The 21488-nt window shown below is 52.9% G+C and overlaps 9 protein-coding genes across 9 annotated transcripts; 5 read left to right on the top strand and 4 right to left on the bottom strand.

Annotated features, from left to right (window-relative positions):
- Positions 1-365: 365 nt before the first annotated feature.
- On the bottom strand, positions 366-2505 carry COCCADRAFT_6624 (uncharacterized protein; the record flags this gene model as incomplete). Its single annotated transcript, XM_007716016.1, has 8 exons — positions 366-408; positions 463-1850; positions 1903-2051; positions 2105-2140; positions 2191-2217; positions 2274-2299; positions 2354-2404; positions 2480-2505. 8 exons carry the CDS (start codon positions 2503-2505, stop codon positions 366-368), a joined length of 1746 nt encoding a protein of 581 aa, XP_007714206.1.
- A 797-nt stretch (positions 2506-3302) lies between these two features.
- On the bottom strand, positions 3303-4486 carry COCCADRAFT_38419 (uncharacterized protein; the record flags this gene model as incomplete). Its single annotated transcript, XM_007716028.1, has 6 exons — positions 3303-3884; positions 3941-4056; positions 4120-4178; positions 4234-4256; positions 4325-4395; positions 4447-4486. 6 exons carry the CDS (start codon positions 4484-4486, stop codon positions 3303-3305), a joined length of 891 nt encoding a protein of 296 aa, XP_007714218.1.
- Positions 4487-5157: 671 nt separating this feature from the next.
- On the top strand, positions 5158-6099 carry COCCADRAFT_6622 (uncharacterized protein; the record flags this gene model as incomplete). Its single annotated transcript, XM_007716015.1, has 1 exon — positions 5158-6099. One exon carries the CDS (start codon positions 5158-5160, stop codon positions 6097-6099), a length of 942 nt encoding a protein of 313 aa, XP_007714205.1.
- A 324-nt stretch (positions 6100-6423) lies between these two features.
- COCCADRAFT_38417 (uncharacterized protein) lies at positions 6424-8028 on the bottom strand (the record flags this gene model as incomplete). The annotated part of the gene is made up of 4 exons (XM_007716027.1): positions 6424-7650; positions 7700-7734; positions 7783-7901; positions 7952-8028. 4 exons carry the CDS (start codon positions 8026-8028, stop codon positions 6424-6426), a joined length of 1458 nt encoding a protein of 485 aa, XP_007714217.1.
- Positions 8029-8461: 433 nt separating this feature from the next.
- On the top strand, positions 8462-8965 carry COCCADRAFT_101133 (uncharacterized protein; the record flags this gene model as incomplete). The annotated part of the gene is made up of 1 exon (XM_007716026.1): positions 8462-8965. One exon carries the CDS (start codon positions 8462-8464, stop codon positions 8963-8965), a length of 504 nt encoding a protein of 167 aa, XP_007714216.1.
- A 263-nt stretch (positions 8966-9228) lies between these two features.
- On the bottom strand, positions 9229-10238 carry COCCADRAFT_101132 (uncharacterized protein; the record flags this gene model as incomplete). The annotated part of the gene is made up of 2 exons (XM_007716025.1): positions 9229-9536; positions 9587-10238. 2 exons carry the CDS (start codon positions 10236-10238, stop codon positions 9229-9231), a joined length of 960 nt encoding a protein of 319 aa, XP_007714215.1.
- A 715-nt stretch (positions 10239-10953) lies between these two features.
- COCCADRAFT_6618 (uncharacterized protein) lies at positions 10954-12112 on the top strand (the record flags this gene model as incomplete). The annotated part of the gene is made up of 3 exons (XM_007716014.1): positions 10954-10984; positions 11588-11744; positions 11878-12112. 3 exons carry the CDS (start codon positions 10954-10956, stop codon positions 12110-12112), a joined length of 423 nt encoding a protein of 140 aa, XP_007714204.1.
- A 757-nt stretch (positions 12113-12869) lies between these two features.
- Positions 12870-17128, top strand: COCCADRAFT_6617 (uncharacterized protein; the record flags this gene model as incomplete). The annotated part of the gene is made up of 4 exons (XM_007716013.1): positions 12870-13169; positions 13224-13290; positions 13344-16661; positions 16713-17128. The coding sequence occupies 4 exons, from the start codon at positions 12870-12872 to the stop codon at positions 17126-17128; spliced, it is 4101 nt and encodes a 1366-aa protein (XP_007714203.1).
- A 1857-nt stretch (positions 17129-18985) lies between these two features.
- On the top strand, positions 18986-20738 carry COCCADRAFT_27796 (uncharacterized protein; the record flags this gene model as incomplete). The annotated part of the gene is made up of 4 exons (XM_007716024.1): positions 18986-19190; positions 19492-19640; positions 19693-20098; positions 20149-20738. The coding sequence occupies 4 exons, from the start codon at positions 18986-18988 to the stop codon at positions 20736-20738; spliced, it is 1350 nt and encodes a 449-aa protein (XP_007714214.1).
- Positions 20739-21488: the final 750 nt, after the last annotated feature.

The raw sequence follows: 21488 nt of genomic DNA, 5'->3' as shown, positions 1-21488 counted from the left end.
AGCCATCTAGGGCGCTTGGGTGTTTTTGCGGATCTAAAAGAGAAGAGGGAAACAAAAGTTTTTTTTGTTATTGTTGTATAATAGTGTAGTAGAGGAGAAAAAGGAGTTTGGATAGAGACTTCACCTTTCATGGTCAAAAAAAGATATTCGAAATCATTCTTTTTCACAAGCATCATCGTCATCAGATTCAAAAGAGCCATTGCGTACCCTCACTCAATCGTTGTATATTGGTATATATTTCGCCCTCAGTCCAAACAGTCCATCAGTCCCCCTTAACCCAAGAAAGAAAGAAAGAACAAGAAGACTGAAACCCCCCCGATACCAAACCTACCCTTCTACGATGTACACACCTTATCTTAACTTTTCTACTGCGCATTGTCATACTTTTGCTCATGCACGCCAATGGCACTACACAACGTTAGTTAAACTTTCCAAACACAGACAAAAGGCACACTATCTTACCGTCCAGAAGGATCCGTCTGGTTACTCCACGTAGGCGTCCAGCGCATCACCGTATCAGCACAGTAGCTGGGGAAGTGCTCGTCAAACATGCAGCGGTACCAGTACGCCTCCTTGCTATCCGGGATATCGCTACCCCACTCGGGCTTGGGGTTCTTCATCATCTCATCGGTAACGTGGAGCTCGGCGTTATCCTTGAGCGCGTCGATCCAGCCATAGCCGACACCGTCGGAAAACTGCTCTTTTTGACGCCACAGAATCTTATCGGGAAGGTATGGCGCCGTGTCCGGCTCGTCGGTTGTGTCGAAAGCTTTGCGAAGAATGTACTTTTCGATTCGGCCCGCTTTGCGGTCAATCATCTTGTCTGCGGGGTCAATGTTCATGGCTGTGTTGAGGAAGTCCTTGTCCAGGAAGGGCACGCGGGCTTCGACGCCCCAAGCAGATGTCGACTTGTTGGCGCGCAGGCAGTCGGCCAGATGGAGGTTCTTGACTCGGCGGACGCATTCCTGGTGGAACGCCGCCTTGTCGGGTGCGTTGTGGAAGTATAGGTAGCCGCCAAAGATCTCGTCACTGCCTTCTCCTGAAAGCACCATCTTGACGCCCATGGCCTTGATCTTTCGGCTCAGCAGGAACATAGGGGTTGAGGCTCGGATCGTCGTCACGTCAAATGTCTCCAGGTGGTAGATGACATCGGTAAGCGCGTTGAGACCATCCTCAATGGTAAAAGTAAAGGTGTGGTGTTTTGTTCCCAGGAAGTTGGCCACTTCTTGTGCTGCAATGGCATCGGGAGCGTTGGGCAGACCAATCGAAAACGAGTTGAGTTGTCCCAGGAGGAGATCCGTCTGAAGCTCGTTGGAGTCATCGATTCCCACAAGCTGACTCTGCTCATCGCTCGCCTTTGCACCAGACGTCACTGCCTTCTGCCTTATCGCCTCGTTCAACCGCAGAGTCTCGCGCTGTGCTATCGATGCCACAAGACTCGAGTCAAGACCACCAGACAGGAGCACACCGAATGGCACCTCTGCCATCATGCGTTTCCGCACTGCTCGCTCAAACGATTGTCTCAGCTCCTTGTAGTCTACTGGTGTGGTAGGAATGTTCTCGGGCTCAACAAGCCACTTGGGATCATGGTAGCGCGTGAGCGAGTCCGTCTTAGAGTCGTAGACGTGACCAGGAGGGAAGGAGATGATGTTGTCGCATACGGGGTGGAGGCACTTGAGCTCAGAAGCGAAGTATACCGCGCCCGGTGTTGTGCTCGACCTGCCCATGTAAAAGGTAGTGACACCAATGGGGTCGCGTGCTGCAATTACACGGTCTTGAGTCTTGTCGTGAAGCACCCAGGAGAACATGCCGTCCAGCTTTCGAGGCGCATCGATGTCATGCTCGAGGTACTGGCATATATATCAGTGTTGCTGCCCTTGTTCGTGGTGTCTCCAACCCTACCAGCGGAATGATGACCTCGCAATCCGAGTGTGTCTTGAAGTTGTACGGCTTCTTGAGGGACTTGCGGAGGATGCGGTGGTTGTAAATCTCGCCATTGACGGCTAGGGAGACGGTTTCATCATCGTTGACGAGTGGTTGGGCGCCAGTATCTACTCGTGTAAGCCTCGACTACAATTGTTTCTTTGACCGTGTGATTGCGTACCAACACCGACAATACTCAAACGCTCGTGTACCAAGACTGCCAGCTGTCAGAATTGCCCAATTACCAAATCATTCCGTAATTCTTACTAGTGTCGTTCGCTACCCAGTTGCCACCTGCAAAATTTCAGTTATTGTGTTCTTCGGCGCATACAGAAGACGTGGTCACTGACTCCAATCGGGTCCCCGATGTCGGACACTGCGCGCAACCAGTCAATTCAACACTCTCAATTCCAATCAGATGCAAACTTACGCCTTGCCCATTTTCAGGGCCGTTGGCTTGAACTTTTGGACATCTGGGTGTCTTTGTAGAAAAAGTTAGTAACGTCTCCATAGCACAAGTGAAGTAGAGGGTGGGTGCAGAGCGGATCTGGCATACCTATAGCAGGCGAAAATACCACACATGTTTGCAAATATGAGGAAGGAAAGAGAATGTGGGAGTCAGAAGGAAGAAAAGGACGGCTTTATCGCAGTCGAAAAGCTATTGTCAAACCACTGGAGTCATATTAGCCCTCCGGCGGACGGAGCCCCACCATGGCCGCCGCCAACCCGCGCTCACTACACGTCTGCTCGCAGCATGGCGGTGTCCACTATCTATCACAGGCATGCAAGGATACAGCCGTCTGGCGATACCGCGGCAAACCGGTGGAGTGTGATATTGCTCGGTCTAGGATAGGTCTTACATGACGTTCCTACGCCACCCCACACTGGAGAATCGTCCCTCGTCTATTGGCTCGTGCCCCCATGAGTCGAACAATTGTCCAGAAAAAGTACTACTGCTACGTATGAGATGACCACATGTATCTTCTTCATTCGCCTGTCTTCCCACCATCTCGTATGAAAACTGGCTTCACAACATGCAAGTGCCAAAAGTGTGTATAAACATTAAGGTGTCAAACAATTTTGGCGCGCTACAACTCCAGATAGTCTACTTGTTGATACACGAATGCCTTCCGCGCAGATATGCTCATGCGTCCCTAGCAGATGCCACTCTGTATGCGTAGCCAACAAGAAGCCTAGGTCCAAGCAAAAATAGCCCCCGAGAACACAAAGCAATGAACTGTCCTCTCATCCAGCGCCATCCAATACCACCGCTGCCCTACTGCTTCTTGCCTCCTGTAGAAAGTTAATGCGCAATCCCACGCCTTGCCCACCAAACACAAAATCCCTTGCCGACTGCTCTATTGCTGCCCGAAAGGTGTTTAGAAAAGGAAATAAGCCAAGAGGAAGCTGATAAGACAAAGAAGCGCGGTAATCTGAACGGGGACACCTCCAGCGGGGGCCTGTCGTACTTCGGTAGCAGTTGAGACTTGTGACTTCGAGTCTTGTGCGGAACCTGTCTTGCGCTGGCGGAGACCGGTCGCTTCGCTAACCTGCTGTGTCAATCGTGCAATCTGCGCCTTGGCCTCGGCAAGTTGTGCCTCTAGGTCACCGGAAGAAGGAATAGCGTTCGAGACACTCGCAGCAGCCGAGTTGAGGGCACCCTGAGCACTACCACCCGTCGCAGGGTTATATGTCTCGTTCCTGATCTCTCCCAAGTTCTTGCTGCCAGCCGGGCGATCTTGTGGGACGGAAACCGGTCCAGATGCGTCAGATACACCACCACGCTGAGGGGTGAAGGCTTCCTGAGACGGCGATGGGGATGGAACCAAAGAGTCGCGGCTAGCAGAGTTGTTGGTCTTTGCGGGTGTTACACTCAGGCCACCTTCGTCAGGGGCGAGGAACAGGACCCTGATCTTCTTCTCCTGGATGGAAGACTTGGATGTCTGTTCAATGTGCGACCACTATAGCAAGCAATTAGCCCTACTCTGCCCTTTTACCCAAAAATAAATATGCGTACCAAAGATCCAACGTTGGCAAACTCTTTATCGGCGGTGATGAGGACCGACTGTACGAGGAACTTGTCGCGGCACTTCGCATCTGGCGGTGGGTCTTCCTTCATAGCCTGGAGGAGAACTAAGCACATTTGTTAGCTGCTGCAAGGTGTCCGCAAGGTGCGCGCGCTTGAGATATGCATACTCTGAACTTCAACCTCCTTTCCAGGCTCAATACGTCCGCTGTTTGGCCTGACGCAATATCTGTAGTTCCCTCGTCAGTTGTTGTGGGGCAAAGAAGGGGTCGCAGGCGCCGTACTGCTTGGGAGCCGTGGTTTTGACCTTGCACGTGTTAGCTGCGCGTTCGGTATGAAGCTACAAAATAGCAGGAGACAAGCAAAGCGGCTCACCTTGAAGGCAACAGGGTCAGAATGCGGGTTCTTCAAGCGGAGAGTCTGCGACACTTCATGCTGAAAGGGTCCTGGTGGGCTTAGTATTGCTGCATGCGTTCAATGCCACTGATAGAGCTTACGCTTGAAACCAAGCTCTACGGGATCGAGCTCGACAGACATGGCGGTGCGTATGCGAGTGGTGAGAGTGCGGTGGGTGGTTGCGTGGTGTTGGTAATCAGGCACGGGTGCTCAGTTACAGCGTCCGTTCGCGGTCAACCTCGGGAATGATAGGCGGGTCGTGTGCTCGTGTAATTGTGGGTTTAATTAATCAACAGACAAACGCGCTGGCACTGAATGTCTGTATCGGGTGTCGTTGGTGGTTGCGGGTGGCAGAGTGAGGTCAGGAAGAAGGAGACGATGACGTTGCTTCAGGGCTGCCGTGGAGGCAGTCGCGCCAGTGACGCTTTTGGCTCAGGAAGCGCTTTAGTGGCCTCGACAGCTAACTGTCCAACTACCGGTATTCATACAGTCTAGGCTGCGGCGGGGAGTACATACGCTTTTGAAGTGAAAGTGAAGATAGTCGGTATTGCTTATTCCAGGCATTTGTCCAGCAGATCAACGGTCCACCTTCTCCAAGGTTCCGTTCCATTCCCCGCTACTGCCTGCACCATGTACGTTATATAACACCGCCCTAGTGGAACCCTCTATTACCAATACAACAACAAGTTCAACCCGCCCTACTCATCGACTGACAAGCCTAGCTTTACAATAGACATACGTGTACCTTCCTGAACAGATAATTGTCCAGAGCGTTTCACTCACTTGGTTCGGACTACAACGCCACAACCATCATGGCCTCATCCGATCTAGATACTCTCGTCGATATGGGCTTTGATCGCGAGCGTGCCGAGCTCGCCGTCAAAGTCTCTGGAGGCCTTCAGTCCGCCATCGACTGGCTCGAGACCAACCAGGACAAGTCCATTGACGAGATCAAGCAAGCGCAAGCCAGCTCTGCTGCCGGAGCTTCAGACGAACCCCCAGCCCTCCAGCCCGGAGAAGAAGCAAAATCACTCGTGTGCGATGAGTGCGGCAAAAAGTTCCGATCAGTCAACCAAGCTCAATTCCACGGCGAAAAGACAGGCCACGAGCAGTTCAGCGAGTCGACCGAAGAAATCGCACCCCTCACAGAAGAAGAAAAGAAGCAGCGGCTACAGGAGCTACGGGAGAAGTTGGCGGCGAAGCGCGCAAAGATGTCAGAGCAGGACAAGGAGGACCAGAAGAGAAACGAGCAGATTCGCATGAAGGCCACAAAGGAGTCGCAGGATATCAGGGAGGAGTTACAAAAGAAGGAGCGTCTGAAGGAGGCTGCTGCTAAGCGTGCAGAGAAGAAGGCAGACGAGGAGGCAAGGAAGCGCGTGCTGGCAAAACTCGAGGCAGACAAACAGGAACGTAAGCGCAAGGCCGAGGAGGAAAAGGCAAAGCGTGCCGGTCAGGCTCCCCCTGCTCCAGCCGCACAAGCTCCTCTCGCGACATCTTCTGGTCCTTCGACAAGCAAGCCTGCAAGCGCATACACTGAGGCTCGGTTGGCGCTCCAGACACCCAGCGGAAGGGTCATGAAGACGTTCCCGGTAGAGACGACGCTCTTCGAGGTAGCACACGCGCTGGAACAGGATGGCCTGAGTGTCAATACGTTTACCACCAACTTCCCCAAGAAGACGTATGACAAGACTGACTTTGGCATGACGCTCAAGGAGGCTGGCATGATACCGAGCGCGGCCTTGATTGTCGGATAAGTTTCAGCAACGGTCGAGAGGGACACTGCGATTCTCTGGGACTGATGTAGCGATGATTATGTACAAGAAGGCATGGGAAGATGGCGTTGGTGATGCGAGATTCACGGTAGATACCCTTGGAGAATGAGGTATCGAGTAGGTTTGATCAGATAGTCTGTAGCGGAACGGCCAGCAAAAAAAACACACTGATGAGTTATGAATGACGAGAACGTGCTCAACATTTACCAATCTCTGTTCAATCGTGTGGAAAAACTAGCCGTGTGCGTATATGACATGCGTTCGTACATTGGTATATCTGAGTTCCGAAAGCACACCGTGGACCCATTACTCATACTCATCGACATCATACCTCCCCTCAGCCCTCTGCGTACTACACCACTCCTCACTCGCCAGCCCCCTCTCCTTCCTTCTAACTAGCGCCTCAGCATCCTTGCACCAGTCGCACGCAAAATCACACGGCGCAGGCGCCTCGTCGGCAAAATACTTTGCAATAATCTTATGGCGACATTTATCTGTAGCCTCGCAGTACCCCACGAGCGCTTGCAAGCTCCTTGCACGATTCATAAGTTGTTGCTGCTGGGAATCTGGCCCGCCGCTTTTTGAGGGTTGGCGTGCCATATCTCGCGCCATCATGTTGGCAGCGCGATCGCGGTCTTCGCGGCCGTAGTACAAGATACAAAGCGAGGCCTTACCGTCGCGACCTGCTCGGCCAGCTTCTTGGTAAAAGCCTTCAAATGACTTTGGGATCTGCCAGTGGACTACGAAGCGGACATTTTCCTTGTCGATTCCCATGCCGAATGCGGTGGTAGCGACAATGATGTCGTAGCCGAGCTTGTTAGCGATCCAGCCTGATAGGGCGTCTGCGCGTTCAGAGACGGAGAGACCAGCGTGGTACGGTTTCGCACCGATGCCGTCAGAACGGAGGCGTTCGGCGAGGGACTCGCAATCTTTGCGGAATAGTGTGTAGATGATGCCTGGGACGTTGTCTGTGCGCTGGTTTTGTGAGGCAAGTTGAGTAACGCGCTCGGGTCTCTCAGCACGTCGAGCGTATATCCCTTTGAGCATGGAAAGAAAGTCGTCATAATGGTCTTCTTCGTCGGATTTGAAGCGTACTTCGTAGTGCAGGTTTGGCCGGCTGCTGCTCATGCGGAACATGGCTAGTTTCTTTGGGTCCAGTGCTAACGTATTGATGATATCGTCTCTTACGCGTGCTGTGGCTGTGGCAGTCAAACAAATCACTGGAACATCAGGAAATTCTGTCTTGAAGAAAGAAAGTTGCTGGAAAGATGGACGAAAGTCGTGACCCCATTCGCTGACACAGTGGGCTTCATCGACGGCGATGCGGGCCAGTTCGCGCTGGGAATGGATGACTCGCAGAATTTTACGGAAGTGATCACCTTGACAGAATTCCGGAGTGACATAGAGTAGCCGAGTGAGTGGGTGGCCGCATTGGAGGTCTGTCAGGATTCTTTTTCTGTCCTCAGGGGGTGTCGTGCTGTTGATTGTTTCGACGCGGATATTGGCGTTGCGCAAAGAAGCGACTTGGTTGTTCTATTTCCCAGTGAGATGGCTCCATGCAAGTGAACATTAGGTAACGTACCATGAGTGCTAGAAGTGGAGATATGACAATGGTAACTTGGTTCATCAGTGCAGGCACTCTTTCACATCAGGCTGCTCACATACTGCCAAAGTCCACAACTGCTGGAAGTTGGTAGCACAGGCTCTTTCCGAATGAAGTCGCTGCCTGGACGAAGACATCTTGACCTTCTAATGTGGCCAGAACGACTTCACGCTGTGGTGGTCTAAGCCAATAATTAGCGTGATAATCTTAGCAATGAATCATGCCACTTACCTGAATGCAGCTTTCTTGAAGACCTTTCTCAACGTAAAGTCTATGTTTGAGTACGGCCGCTTCCTTGGACCAGTCATGATCCCGGCACTATACCTAGTATTATATCAGGATTTTGGTGAGAAAACTCTGCACGATGAATATGCCGAATCACCGCAGTATTGTGGGGTATAACGGCGGCTTCAGCAACAGACAAAGTTGCATGTTGAGTTACACGGATCAAGTTGGGGAAAGCGTTATGGAGTGTTAATCGATAGGACGCGTCCGCCTCAAAAGTGTGACGCGCTAGCACGTGCGTCCCACTTTGACTATAACTCGTAGCATTTGTAGTCAGTCACCACCATACTTCACTTCCATAGAACAAAATTACGGTATTTGACAGCAAGGCATTAAATCAAAAATGGATATATGAAAGAGTACGCGGAAAACTTGAAGGCCCAGCTCACCACACCAATATTCGAATTTTAAGCCTGCAAGATCAGCATTGCTTAACCCGAGCATTCACCACACATGATGGTCGCAACAAATACAGGACCAGAAGTCCCACCCGGCTTCACAATAAAAGAATTTTCTTCCTTCCTGCCAAAACTCCGCCCAGCCATCGCCGACAAGGTAGCCAAACTCGAAAAGAAAATCTTCCCCGCAATAGAGCATTTCAACTACGACGTTGAGCTGAAGAAAAAGAACACGGGCTTGCTACTGGTATTCAAGGAAGACGATGACGAAAGATTGATCGCTTATCTCGTGTATCAGCGGATGAAGAGGCTGGCGTGGCTACACAAACTTTGTGTTGTTGAGCAAGAGAGGCAAAAGGGCGTAGGCAAGGCGCTGATTCGCATGTTTCACTATCAGATGGAAAGAGGAGGGTGTCAGACGGTGTTTTTGTGGGTCGATGAGAGTAGACAGTCTGCAAGAGCATTGTATGCGTCATGTGGCTTTGAGCAGTCTGAGCGCCGACCTGATTACTACGGTCCTGGGCGTACGGCTTTGAAGTTGGAGTTGACAATTGGGGAATGAGGGCGCTGTCTAGGGTCTTGATACAGCCCCTGGATGACGGTAGTTGTTCCAGCTCACACCCATTGTGGCTTGGCGGGAATACAAAGAGCCATACCATGGAATTCATGAGTGGACTTCTACGGGATAGTCATGCTTCCTTGATCGCCTCATCAATCTGAGCAAAGTTCAGACCTAGTACGCCAATTACCAAGTGGCCCCATATCTATGTCACCCTATTTGCAACCAATACGCCATACACAATGCAACTCCGCCCAAACATACACCTACAACTGGATATCATTGTTCAACAACCGCACCTCCTCACCAGGCTTGAATGCCGGTAGTCCGATGTACGGACATCCATCACACCTAAAGGCGTCTCCCAGCGCGCAGTTCCCGCAGCTGCCCACCTTTCCCTGTACTGTAAAGTCCACCTCAGCGAGATCATCGGCATCCAGTTTGAATGCGTTCAAAGCCTTGTCAGCGGAGGCGCGTCTGGCAGCGTCTTCAGCTTCGAGTTTTTCCTTCATACCGCAAGTGCAATCTTTGCAAGCGCGTCGTCTCTTTCCTGGCTTGGGCTGGCATTCAGGTGCTGTAATTTGTTAGTCTGAAGAAACCGAATTGAGAGGATTGGGGACATACGTTGAATGACAGGCCGGGCCATGTCTGCTTCAGTGATGAATTCGTCTTCGTCGATCAAATCGTCGTCTTCTCCAGTAATGATTGGGTCGTCAAGATCATCGCTAAAGTCCACGAAACCTACGCCGTTTGGCTTGGCTGGTTCGGTTTGGTTGCGCTTGCCATTGAGGTTGAGCGGGACAGAACCGTCTGGATTGACCGTGCCATTTGTACCATTTGTACCATTTGTTCCATTGACGGCGCCTGTCTTCTTCTTGCCAAACTTGAGCGGTATCGACACAGCCTCTTCTTGCTCTGGCTTTGTCATGCCATCTGCCGTTTCCGTGAGTCCAGCAAGGATAGCCTCTGTTTTCTCAGAGCCTTGGAGAGGACCAGCCTGGCTCTTGAGCACTCCTCCAACCTTCAATGCGCCCACCACTTTGTTCATGACATCGCGTGCTAGCAGTTTGTGACTCTCGCGAGTTGTACCGTCGGCGTCGGCAAGGAGAAGGACAACATCGTACGTAGAGGCGGGCAGATTGACGAGACCGGCCGCTATGCGGTCCAGCATCTGCAAGTCTGTTGATTTGCGGTCATGGATTTCGTAGACCTTATCAAGTTGCTCAGGATGCGCTGCGATGGACGGCGTACCGATAAGTAAGCATCGCGGGGCCATGGCGGGGCACAGTGGCGTCGTGTGTGTGCGGATGGAGGGGCAAATTTGTGTCGCAAAATGCAATGTAAAAGCAAGAGGTCTTGCGAAAGAGAAGCAGAAATTTGAGGAAAAAAACAGTGGATGTACCAAGGCGTGGCCGGGAAACTTTTGTCAAGATAGTCTGCGGCCTCGGAGGCGTGCTGATGCAAGCAACAAATCCGCGGCGATTGGTCATACGACCCAGGGCCGATGGCGAGGGCGGAAACGAGCTGACCCTCACGTGATGCCGGGGCCACTGAGGCACGGCGCATGACTTTGGCCGGCCTATGTGGGGCTGGTGCATTAGCGCTCATGAGGTACTTGTGGAATCCGGGGTAGAGAACGCTGCGCGCTCGAGGTTGTGAGCCAAGTAACTTTGGATACTGCGCAATCCGAGGGCTTTGTGTGCACACTGGATATATACAAGTACCCAGGTATGGCTGGGCTGATGAATTGAACCAGTCTGGGCCGGTGTTGTCAGCATTTCGTCTCGGATCTCTTGCTCTAAGCACGCGACCAGCATGCGCCAGGTACCAAGTGACGTACCCAGCTCCCCTCCTCCCCCAGTTGCTTTCCTCACAGAGCTCAGGGACCGAAGATCCGATTGATAAAACCACGCTGGCCTCAACTTTACCTTCTACAGCGCTACACATTGCAATAGCCAGCATCAGGTCCTTGCAAGCGAACCTTCTAGATAATGGCACCAACAAGGCCCCGTGGTGGTGTAGGTGCCTTCCCATATAAAGGGAGCACCGGGTGCTGTTGCCAGCTTCCCCGCTCTGAGAACTATACGCGTGAGGTACACTACGCCTGCCCTAAGTCTTGACCGGATCAACGCTCTTCTTCCCCTCCTCAACTCGCGCCATTGCTCTTGTGCTCATCTCTGCTGTGACTCAACCCAACTCCAGTCAGATCTGCAAGGTACGCAAACCGGTTGTGCTGCTTTACTACGCAAGAAGACGCCATCGGGCCAAAGCTCCTATCACGAGACCATGTACTGACCCGCTGCTCCAGAGTACGTTTAAGCACGCTTGGAGTAATCCCGAGCTCCGTTCTCATCTACTTCAGCTCGACACCACCCTCACATCAACCTTCTTCTCACATCGACCTTCCCGTATCAACCTTCTCACATTATACACTTACACACACTTTACTCCACCAATTACACACTAACAAGTAAGTGTCTCTTGTCGTTATATCACTCGCTGATATCTACTCCACGCTGGTATCTACTTGTCGCTGGATTCACTCAAGCTCATAACGTCATCCATGGCTCGCCCTCAATGCGAGTAGTATACAATTCCACGCCAGATGCTGACCGTTAAACCTAGTGACTCGCTCCCACAAGTACACTGACCGTGACCACGCTGGCATTGCCGATGGCACTGCCGAGCGCGAAGCACGTCTTCCCAAGTACTTTGCCAAATCCGGTCATGCCGACACTGACCCAACCAAAACAAAGAAGGGCGGCAGCGGCAAAGGCAATTGGTAAGTCTTACACCCTCCTGCCCATCCTCAGCAAATGTTCCGAAAGACCCGACGAATCTATTGCAGCGCTACCTGCTGTTCATCACATGCCTCCTTTCGCCCTCAAGACATAGTAGGCTGACAGTACATGCAGGGGTGCCATGGGCGACGAAGTCGAAGACATCAGGCCTAATATGGCCAATGCTCGCCGTCGAAGTAACTCATCGACCCATAACTTAAAGGACTTCAAGACCAAATTCGAGACTATCGAGACTGAGCCCGTCTTCGAAGAATCAATCCACGGCCCAATGGGCGAGGAGCTCGAGAAGCAGAGCACCACCTCTACCGAGAACAGCATTGCTGAGGAGGACCATGGCAAAAAGTTCTAGTTGCTGCAAGCACAAACGACGTGAGTGGTATCGGTATGGCTGCGGTTCGACTGGCTAGTTGATTCGTGGGAAGCCATTGCCTGGTGACTGCCGTCGGGTCTTTGGGACCATCTGTACAGTGTGGAGCATGTCGTTTTATTTACTACGTCGACAGCTGCGATGCAAAGCCTTCACTTCATGTACCTGACATAAATTGTAATAAGTAACTTTATGAGAAATGAGAAACGAATCTTCAAAACCCGCTTTCCGTTGCCTGGCGTGATGAAACAACAGCCAATCTGAAGGTTTGTGTTTGTGTTTGTGTTTGTGTTTGTGCTTGGTTTTTTCTCTGGTCAAGAACCACATTTGAGCCGGTGGGACACGCAGGAAGCGCCAGTTGCGTTCAGAGTTTGACGGTACCTGGGGATCCTTTTGGGCTTGTACTTGCAGTGCAACGAGAGCATATAGTGCATGGATGGGTAGATGAAAGCGCACAGGTTTGAGGGCGCAGCAGCATGCATGCATGCATGTGCAAGAAATCGTTAGATAGCCAATTCTGATGCGCCACGTTTGTGAAAGGTTGGCCTCAGGGTACGAGATCCGTTTGCAGAGCACGTTGTTTAACTCCGTGTCCTAGCGTTGATCGGATCCCTGTCACCAAAGCTTCCAAAACAGACGCATTCTTAGTTGTCAATCACCAACAACCCAAGCGAAGAGCCAACACCATCACCGGCGCGCTCTTTCGCGTTCTAAACCACCTCAAAACACACCGTCCATCATGTTTTCGCCAGAGGCTTCGATTCAGAGCGCGCGCAGCTCCCTGCGCAATCCCCGACGCCGCCAGCGCAAGGACTCGGACGGCCCCCAGCAGCAACGGAGCCGGAAGCGCAGTAAGCTCAACGATGAGGCCTTCAAGGACCCAGCCGGCGCGCACATGAATGGAAATGGGAGCGTTCAGATTAATGGTCATGCAGTTCAGAGCGTCGAGAATTCCGTCGTTCTGGTTGACATGCCCGTCCGCGAGAAGAAGACAGCACCAAAGCAGCGCGCGCCCAAAGAAGAGGCTGGCTCATATCTTGTGAGTCTACAGAGTAGCCCAGACATTGGCCATCACTGACAAAATACGTTATAGACAAAAAACGCAAACTACAGCGTAAAGAAACTCCCCGGCTTTCCGTCAGCGCTTCTCCGCCCTTCGAGTATGCCGCAGCCTCACACCGTCCGACGCGCGCTTGCTAACTGATATCACCAGCCCCCATATATGCAACCGCACTCCCCTCAGCCGGTCTCGCGCTCGCCCTGACTTCGGATCGAGCCCTCGTCTGGGACTATAGCAACCCGAACGGCCCTACAAAGGTCGTCTCCTTAAGTCTGAGCTTTGGTCTAAGACTACCTGAGCCTCTGCCATTAGGTGCCATCGTCCGCAACGGCCCTACGAACGACTTCGGTGTCGTCGCACTCGCGCCTTCAACAGGCAAAATTAGTTTCTGGGAGAGCATCGACAGCGCCGATACCCGAAGCCTCTATCCCCAGCGCCAACAAGGAGTGGAGGGCTTCGTCAAGCTATACTCTGGGGAAACCATAACCGACCTGGTAGACGTCGAGCATGCCGGCTATGTCCTGGTCTTTAGCAGCGGCAGGTTGGCTCAACTTACCCTGCGCGACTCACAAGGCAGACCCAATGTTGTAACCACCGTTCTGAGCGCGCCCAATAGTTCGGGTGGCAGCTTCTTCAGCCTCAAGGGCCTATTGGGAGGATCGATTCGCAAAACCATTGCCTCAGTCAAGGCCCGCACTTCGCAGTCAAAGGGCCATATGGATGTCATATCCGCAACAAAGAACGGACTCTTTCAGCTTTGGGATTTGAGCTGGTCAGGACAACATAGCCATCACCAGGATGTGGATGTACACGATTCAATTCTTTCGGCGCTCCAGGTTGACACAGTGCCGGAGATACGCAGTCAGCAGGATGTGCATGTGTTGGACTTTGCGATTGTCGAACAACAGCAGAGACATGATGTTGTTGAGCTTCTCGTATTGGTGGCCCTGTCTGGTCGAGATTCGATAAATTATTCTCTCCTCGAACTGGTCTTATCAGGAACCGGAGGCACAGTCAACAGAGTAATTCCGCTTCGCAACTTTCACCAACCCCAGCTACCAAAGGAGCCCACCGGAACCCTGTTGGTCCCGCAACCCGGACACACCGCATATGTGCAGTTCCCAGGCGCCGTGTGTGTGACTGCGCTCACCCGACCCGAAGAAAGCCCTGAAGCACAACTACTTGCAGACGCCGGACGACCCAGCCTGCCTTTCCAAGACACAATATACTTCCGTCCAGATGTTACGATATCTGGGAATGCCCTGGAGATAGCACTACGAAAGGACAAGCGAGCGACCGCACTCATCTTTGTCCAACAATTCGGACTTTTGCAGATCAGTGCACTATCACCAAGTACGGACGAGCAGGATAATGAGCGAGCCAAGGTTACAGCACTAAGCAAGCTTGAGCAAGCAACATTCTTCAGCACTATTCCTGGCAACATTATTGATTTTTCAGTCAAGTCACGGTTTTCGTTTCCAGAGGACGAGACTGCGGAGGCGGCGCGTGCCATTAGCGCTGGCATTTTGAGCTCATCCTACGACTACCTGGAGAAGACCACCTCAAATATGGACGAACAATTCCAGCAACGCACTAGCGCCTTGCAAACTTTGATCTCGCAACTGCAAAGCAATTACCCACCACTATCCTTTGATACAAAGTGGCGGCTGCTTTGGCACGCGGAAAAGCTAACGGCTGCACATAAGCTGTGGAACTGGTACCAGGACAAACTGCAGGATCAGCAAGCTCGTCCAGACGCGTATCCGGAAAAGATTCTAATGAGCGATATCATTAGAGCCCTGAATGAGCGCTACAAGACGCCCATTGACCGTGAACTTGGCGAGACCGATACTATCCGACAATTCTTCCTCAAGGATGTCGATTCACTAGGCGTGTTGATTCCTTGGGGCTGGTTCTACCTGCGAACCTTTTATATGAAAGAGGGTGCGAAGGAACAGGGGTCAATTATGCAGAGGCTCAGTGAAGGCACTGATGTCATGCTTGTGGCTTTGGAGGCTGCCTTTGAGTTTCGGCAAGCCAATGTAGAATTGTATGGGCTCGATGATGATTGTCTCGACGACGGCATTCTCAGACCAGAAGAAGGCTACGACCTGCTTCCCCAGTTCTGGACATCATCTCACAACATTGTCAGCTCAATTCGCAGTCTCATTGACGTTGGCCGGAATCTTGCCGTGGAAAACTACGAAGAAGGCTACCAGGAGATTCTTGCGCAAAAGATTGGCAAAGACAATCCTCGCCTGGTGAAGCTGGGTTGTCAAACGCATATCGAGCGCTTCCAATGGGCTCTTGCGCAGAGTGATGAGAAGACGCGAGCAATGGGCCGCAGCCTTAAGGATGAATGGAACAATAATGTCCGACCATCGCATATTATGGGCTTGATGGAGATTGGGCTCGCAACCGAAGGTATGAAGCTGGCTGAACAGTACCGGGACATGCCCACGCTGGTGAGCCTCATTTGGGAAGAGACGAACTGGCTCGAATCAGAAAAGGCGAGCACACGCAGCAAGATGGAGCAGGCGGAAAGCACAGTCAAGCTCAACCGGATCAAGGAGCGTATCGCGCGCTACTTTGCCATCTACGGCGACGAGTGGGCTGGAGCCTTCTACAACAAGTACATTACCGAGAACCAAGCGGGCCAGCTGTTCATGAAGGACTACCTCAACCAACCAGCGCTTACCAAATTTTTGCGCTCTGAACCTTCACGTGTGCGGCTGGCATGGATCAACGATGTATGCGGCGAGAAAGATTACGAGGCCGCAGCCGAGGCACTGTACGAGGCTGGTTCGAAGCAGGAGACCAACTCGTGGTGTCAGCGTGTGGAGCTGTCCATGGCCAAGCTCGCTCTCCTATGCAAGAAAGAGGCGAAAGAGGGCGACGAACAGCAACCACTGTTTGATGGGCGCCGAGAGAAGCCAAAGGCTCTGAAGATGCGCGAAGCCATGTTCCAGAGCATTGAACAGCAGTTGGAGTACACCAAGATCCAAGAGGAGGTCTACGAGCGACTGCTCCCTGTGATTACGGGTGCTCTAGACGAGGACTCTGCCATCGAACTGCTGATGAATGAGTTTGGGCAAGGCCGTCTCAAGGACAGACCAGCGCATCAGGCGATTCTCAAGGAAGGTTTTGAGAATCTTGTGCAGCACAAGGTGATCGACGCGGCTCTCATGATTGACATTCTTACCTTGATGAATGCGGATGACAGCGAGGAGGGTACGACTCTGCTGGGAGGAGACGAGTTCGTCTACGCCTTTAGAGTCCTAGTTGTGAGCTGGCAAAACATTCATCGGACGACACGCGAAGGCCTACTGAAGCTGGTGTGGAAGCGACTGGCTATCAAAGATGACTGGGCTACGATCAACAACACAAGGGACATTACGGACGCTAGGATCACCGATGTGCTCCGGGATACTGCAGTATCATGGACATTCCGGGCCTTGTTCAGGATGTGTGGTAAGCTGCCAAGTCTTAGCAAAGGGTATTCGTCCGCTAACGTTTCCGCAGCCGAGAACCCATTTGCTCGGATTGTATGGCCCAAGAGCCTGCGAGATCTTCTGGGGGCAGGGGGTACGCATGGCGAGCTTTGCGTGCGCTTTGCAGCCGAGGATCTCCGCGAACCTATTATCAGGGACAACCTGCTTGACGACGATATTCTACAAGAGCACCTGGAGAAGAACAGGCTAAGCGACTGGTTCAAGGAAGCATGGAAGGCGGGCAGGGCAATGTATGACGAGGAGTTAGTGCTCGAGGGCAAAGCGCAAGCGGCGCCTGCCGAGCCCGAGATGACAGTCAATGGAGTGGGAGCTGAGGCTGAGGCTGAGGCAGAGATTGAGGCAGAAGCAGCAGGGTCGGATACATTTGATGGAGACGATGAGAGCGCGTTGGAGCAGGAACGCGATGTTGAGATGCTGGAGTCGTGAGAGTGATGGGCTGTGGCTGGGAGTCGGCTTCGTATTCGGGAGTTTATCGGGCGCGGAGAAGGCTGGGTAAGCGAGCAAGCAAGCATGAAGCATCTAAGGACGGCGTTGGGCAACCTGTAGCCACCAAACGCGCAGGCGGGCTGTTTTTCTTTTCTTTTTCTTCGTGTTCTCTTCTTCTTCTCCATGTTCTTTTTCTTCTTTTTTTTTATCATTATTTTTGCTTTCTTCTACATGGCTGTATTTGTAGCACTGGGCCGTGGTGCAGGCGTTGTGAGGCGGTCATGACTAGGTCGCGGAAGGGGGGGATGGGGATGGATGGACTGTTGTGGACGGCATTGTATAAGATTTGACGATTCGGGTAATGCATGAACATTGGCGAGCATCCATGAATAGTGACATGCACAACGGCGTATTGGCCAGGGTCTCGACTGTGTTCTGTGGGCCTGAGCGTTCATTTGACGGTGGGGACTGGCCTTGGCGAGGGCGGAATGTGGCGCCAGCGAGTGAGGGCGGAAGGCGACGCGCAGCCAATAACGCGCGCAGCCCGTGGCCGTTGGATGCACGCCGTCGTCCAGAGACAGCGAGATAGCCAGCGCGACGGTGAGGCGGACCAGGTCGCGTACCGTAGTCGGCGTGGCGCTCAGGTGGACGGTTAGCTACTGTCTCGGGGGGTGAAGCAGCTACGACAAGCATGGCCAGCCGCGGCCTGGTTGCTTGGGAACGCTGCAGCGGTGTGCGGCGGGCGCAGATTGGGGCAACTTGCCGTAAAAGATCATCGCTCGCCAGTGGATAGCCGGCTCGCTGTAGGCGTCGATGCTGGCCGTGGTTACGATGGGCTCTGTCTGGGTCGCACGCCTTTTCCCCTTGGGCGCACGCGCGCCAGTGTCGTGTGTGGTTGCGGGACCGACTGTCGAATCTCCGCGACCAGGCATGGGAGCGCTGCTTTTTCCTCGGAGGCATGCTGGTTTGGGCGTGGGCAGTTCTGCAGGTACACACTGGCACGGGACATACGTATTCACTACATATTACCAGCACTAAGTACGTAGCACCCAGCCAACAAAACACATGACAGCAGTCCGTCTGGTTGCCGTGGGCCGCAACACACACACACACACACACAAACACACACGCACATGCACGCCGTTCGCCCTGGCAGTCCATGTACCGCGGAACGAGGGCGAGGGGACAGCCTTGGGACATGGCGCCATTGGCACATGTATGGTACTTTGTGCACATATTTATATATAAACATACATACAATGTATACGTACATATACAAAACACGTACATGTACATACACATACACACACGTATACGTACACACATGTATGTACACACCCTCCATGACAACCGCCCGGCAAGTGCGTCGGGACAGGTCGTCGCCCTCAGGTGGTCACAGTCCCGTGCTCGCGCTCGCTGTGATGAATTGGCTACTAGTGAGCCGGATGCAGGCTAAGGTGCGCCGTGCACGGGCCAGCAGTGTCGCTCCCAGCAGCCCCTTCTCCACGCCTTTTCCACCCTTCGAGTCGGCTGCTCTTTTTCACTACCCACCCCGTCGTCTCACGTCCATTCTTCTGACTTCCCCGTCAACTCGTACGCTGCCGTCAGCAGCCTCGTCGCTCTCGACTCGCCCTCGATTCGACCGACCCTCCTCCTCCTCCTACCCGACACTCTTCCCTTGGTAAGGACGCCCAGTCGCGTCCCCCGGCTGCATAGCCCCAAGCCTCATCACCGGAGAACGGTTGCGGCCCTGCCTCGCTGTCGCCACAACCACCACGACGACTTCCGCTACAGCCATTCCTCCCTCCTTCCATCTCCTCCTACTCGTCACCACCACGCCAATACACCTCCGTCACCATGGCCAGCGGCAGCACGAGTTCCAACGTTGTCGGCGTGCACTATCGCGTCGGCAAGAAGATCGGCGAAGGCAGCTTCGGCGTCATCTTCGAGGGCACCAACCTGCTCAACCAGCAGCAGGTTGCCATCAAGTTCGAGCCGAGGAAGAGCGATGCTCCTCAGCTGCGTGATGAATATCGCACTTACAAGATCCTTGTGGGCTGCCGTGAGTCTCTGCTTTCCTTCCCCCCTTTACCGCCTGTTGTGTCCAACCAGCCCTGCCCCGGCACGTGTTTCTGCAGGGACACTACACACACCCATACCTGACCAGACCTGTCAATGCTTGGTCGCGCAGCGTATGGACAATGCTCTGTCGATGCCTGCTAACTTTCATCGTCAATGTTGTTGTATTCATCTCATCAACTGCAATGTCTGTTGTCTACACCCACTGCTAGCCTCGGCATCGGCATTTGCGCACATCACGGACCACACACTTCCATCTCAAGAACAAGACTGACCACAAACAGCCGGGATCCCTAATGTTTATTACTTTGGCCAGGAAGGCCTCCACAACATTCTGGTCATTGACCTCCTCGGCCCCAGTTTGGAGGACCTGTTCGACCACTGCAACAGAAAGTTCTCCATCAAGACTGTTGTCATGGTAGCGAAGCAGATGGTATGCATGACAACGAATTGACCGTCCTACTCACGTACTTACCTTTTGGCAGCTTTCGCGCGTCCAGACCATCCACGAGAAGAATCTCATCTACCGCGACATCAAGCCCGACAACTTCCTCATCGGTCGCCCTGGCTCCAAGAGCGCCAATGTCATCCATGTGGTCGACTTTGGTATGGCCAAGCAGTACCGTGACCCCAAGACCAAGCAGCATATCCCTTACCGGGAACGCAAGTCTCTGTCCGGTACCGCTCGATACATGAGTATCAACACCCATTTGGGACGCGAACAGTCGCGTCGTGATGATCTCGAGGCCCTCGGCCACGTCTTCATGTACTTCCTGCGCGGCGGACTGCCATGGCAAGGCCTGAAGGCTGCCACCAACAAGCAGAAGTACGAAAAGATTGGAGAGAAGAAGCAGACTACTCCAATCAAGGACCTCTGTGATGGCTTCCCTGGTACGTTGAATATAGCCACGACAAGCTTGTTTCATACTAATGATACGCAGAGGAGTTCAACAAGTACCTCAGCTACGTTCGTAACTTGGGCTTCGAGGATACCCCTGACTACGACTACCTCCGGGAGCTCTTTACCCAGGCCCTCAAGAGCACTGGAGAAATTGAGGATGGCGAGTACGATTGGATGAAGTTGAACAATGGCAAGGGCTGGGAGGCGATGAAGTCGCACCCATCCGCTGTTCAAGCCATGCATCACTCCAACGTCAACCCAAACTCGTCCATGGCTGTCAATCTCCAGGGCCAGCAGCACAGGCAGCAGAAGACGCACCTCCCCATCGACCACCACCGCCTAAACGAGCCCCTGCCCAAGCCTGGAGCGACACGCGCTCAGCAAGGAAGAAGCCCAAGAGAGAACATGAACCGTGATTCTCAGATTAAGAGGAAGAGCATGGGTGAGCTCGCACCTCCTGAGGGCGCATCGACACAAGCGCAGTTTCAGCACAGTCAGCAAAACTTGTCACAGAACCGCGCTGCGCCTGCCAGCAGCCCAACTCCTCAACAACCGAGACAGCAGTCTCCCGAGAAGCCGAGCTTCATGCAAAAACTGGCAAACGCGCTATGCTGCGGCGCCAGCAAGTAGTAGTCGCGGCCCTCAAGCTTGGTTTCCTTCCCTTTGCGTTGCATCCTGGAGTCCGTTCTTTGAGCGATAGTATTCCTTCGGTCACGTTTTCTTCCTGTATAGGTATCTTGTAATGATTGATAGACGGGATCGAAAATCTCCTTCCACGGTAATAGTTACGACGACCGATCGACCGAACTGCCTCCCACACGAGCCCGGATCTCTCATCAGCGCCGAAAAAAAACATCACTACCATCTTTTTGTCTTCATGTTCGCGCTCCCGTGTTGCAAGACCACATGACCTGGCGGCCATGCGTTGTGGGAGTGCGAGTGCTTTCGATTGGGCGCTTGCGGCGTTGAGGTGTGCTTGGCGAGGGCTTGCACTTGTGGCATGTCAATTTCTTTATCCAATTTTTTTGTTCTGTTTTTTTGGTACGAGGAAAATATAGCATGTAAAGGAGTCTCTTTTCAAGTCCCACGGCAGTACTGTATTCTTTGTACAGAGCGCGAGCGAAGGTCCGAGACGAAAAGAAACAGACGGAGCGCGCTTTTAGTTCAGGTAGAGTAGTTGAGCAGAACGCAAATAGATCAACTCACCACGCCAAACGGGTGCATTGCCATGGCGCCTCTTTTTGTTTTTTGGAGGGCGCTGCTGCACTTGTCCTTGAGCAGCAGCCGGTTAGACAGGTAGATGGTGGCAGCCATCAGAGAGACTTGACACGGTTCTGAAGGGAGCTAAGAGGGGTCGTGATCAGATGGCCTGGAGCTATG

This window comes from Bipolaris zeicola (genome assembly GCF_000523435.1).
Source record: "Bipolaris zeicola 26-R-13 unplaced genomic scaffold scaffold_124, whole genome shotgun sequence".
Classification (NCBI taxonomy): Eukaryota; Fungi; Ascomycota; class Dothideomycetes; order Pleosporales; family Pleosporaceae; genus Bipolaris; species Bipolaris zeicola.
The sequence above is the reverse complement of the archived record's forward strand: the minus strand, read 5'-3'. Positions and strand labels throughout refer to the sequence as shown.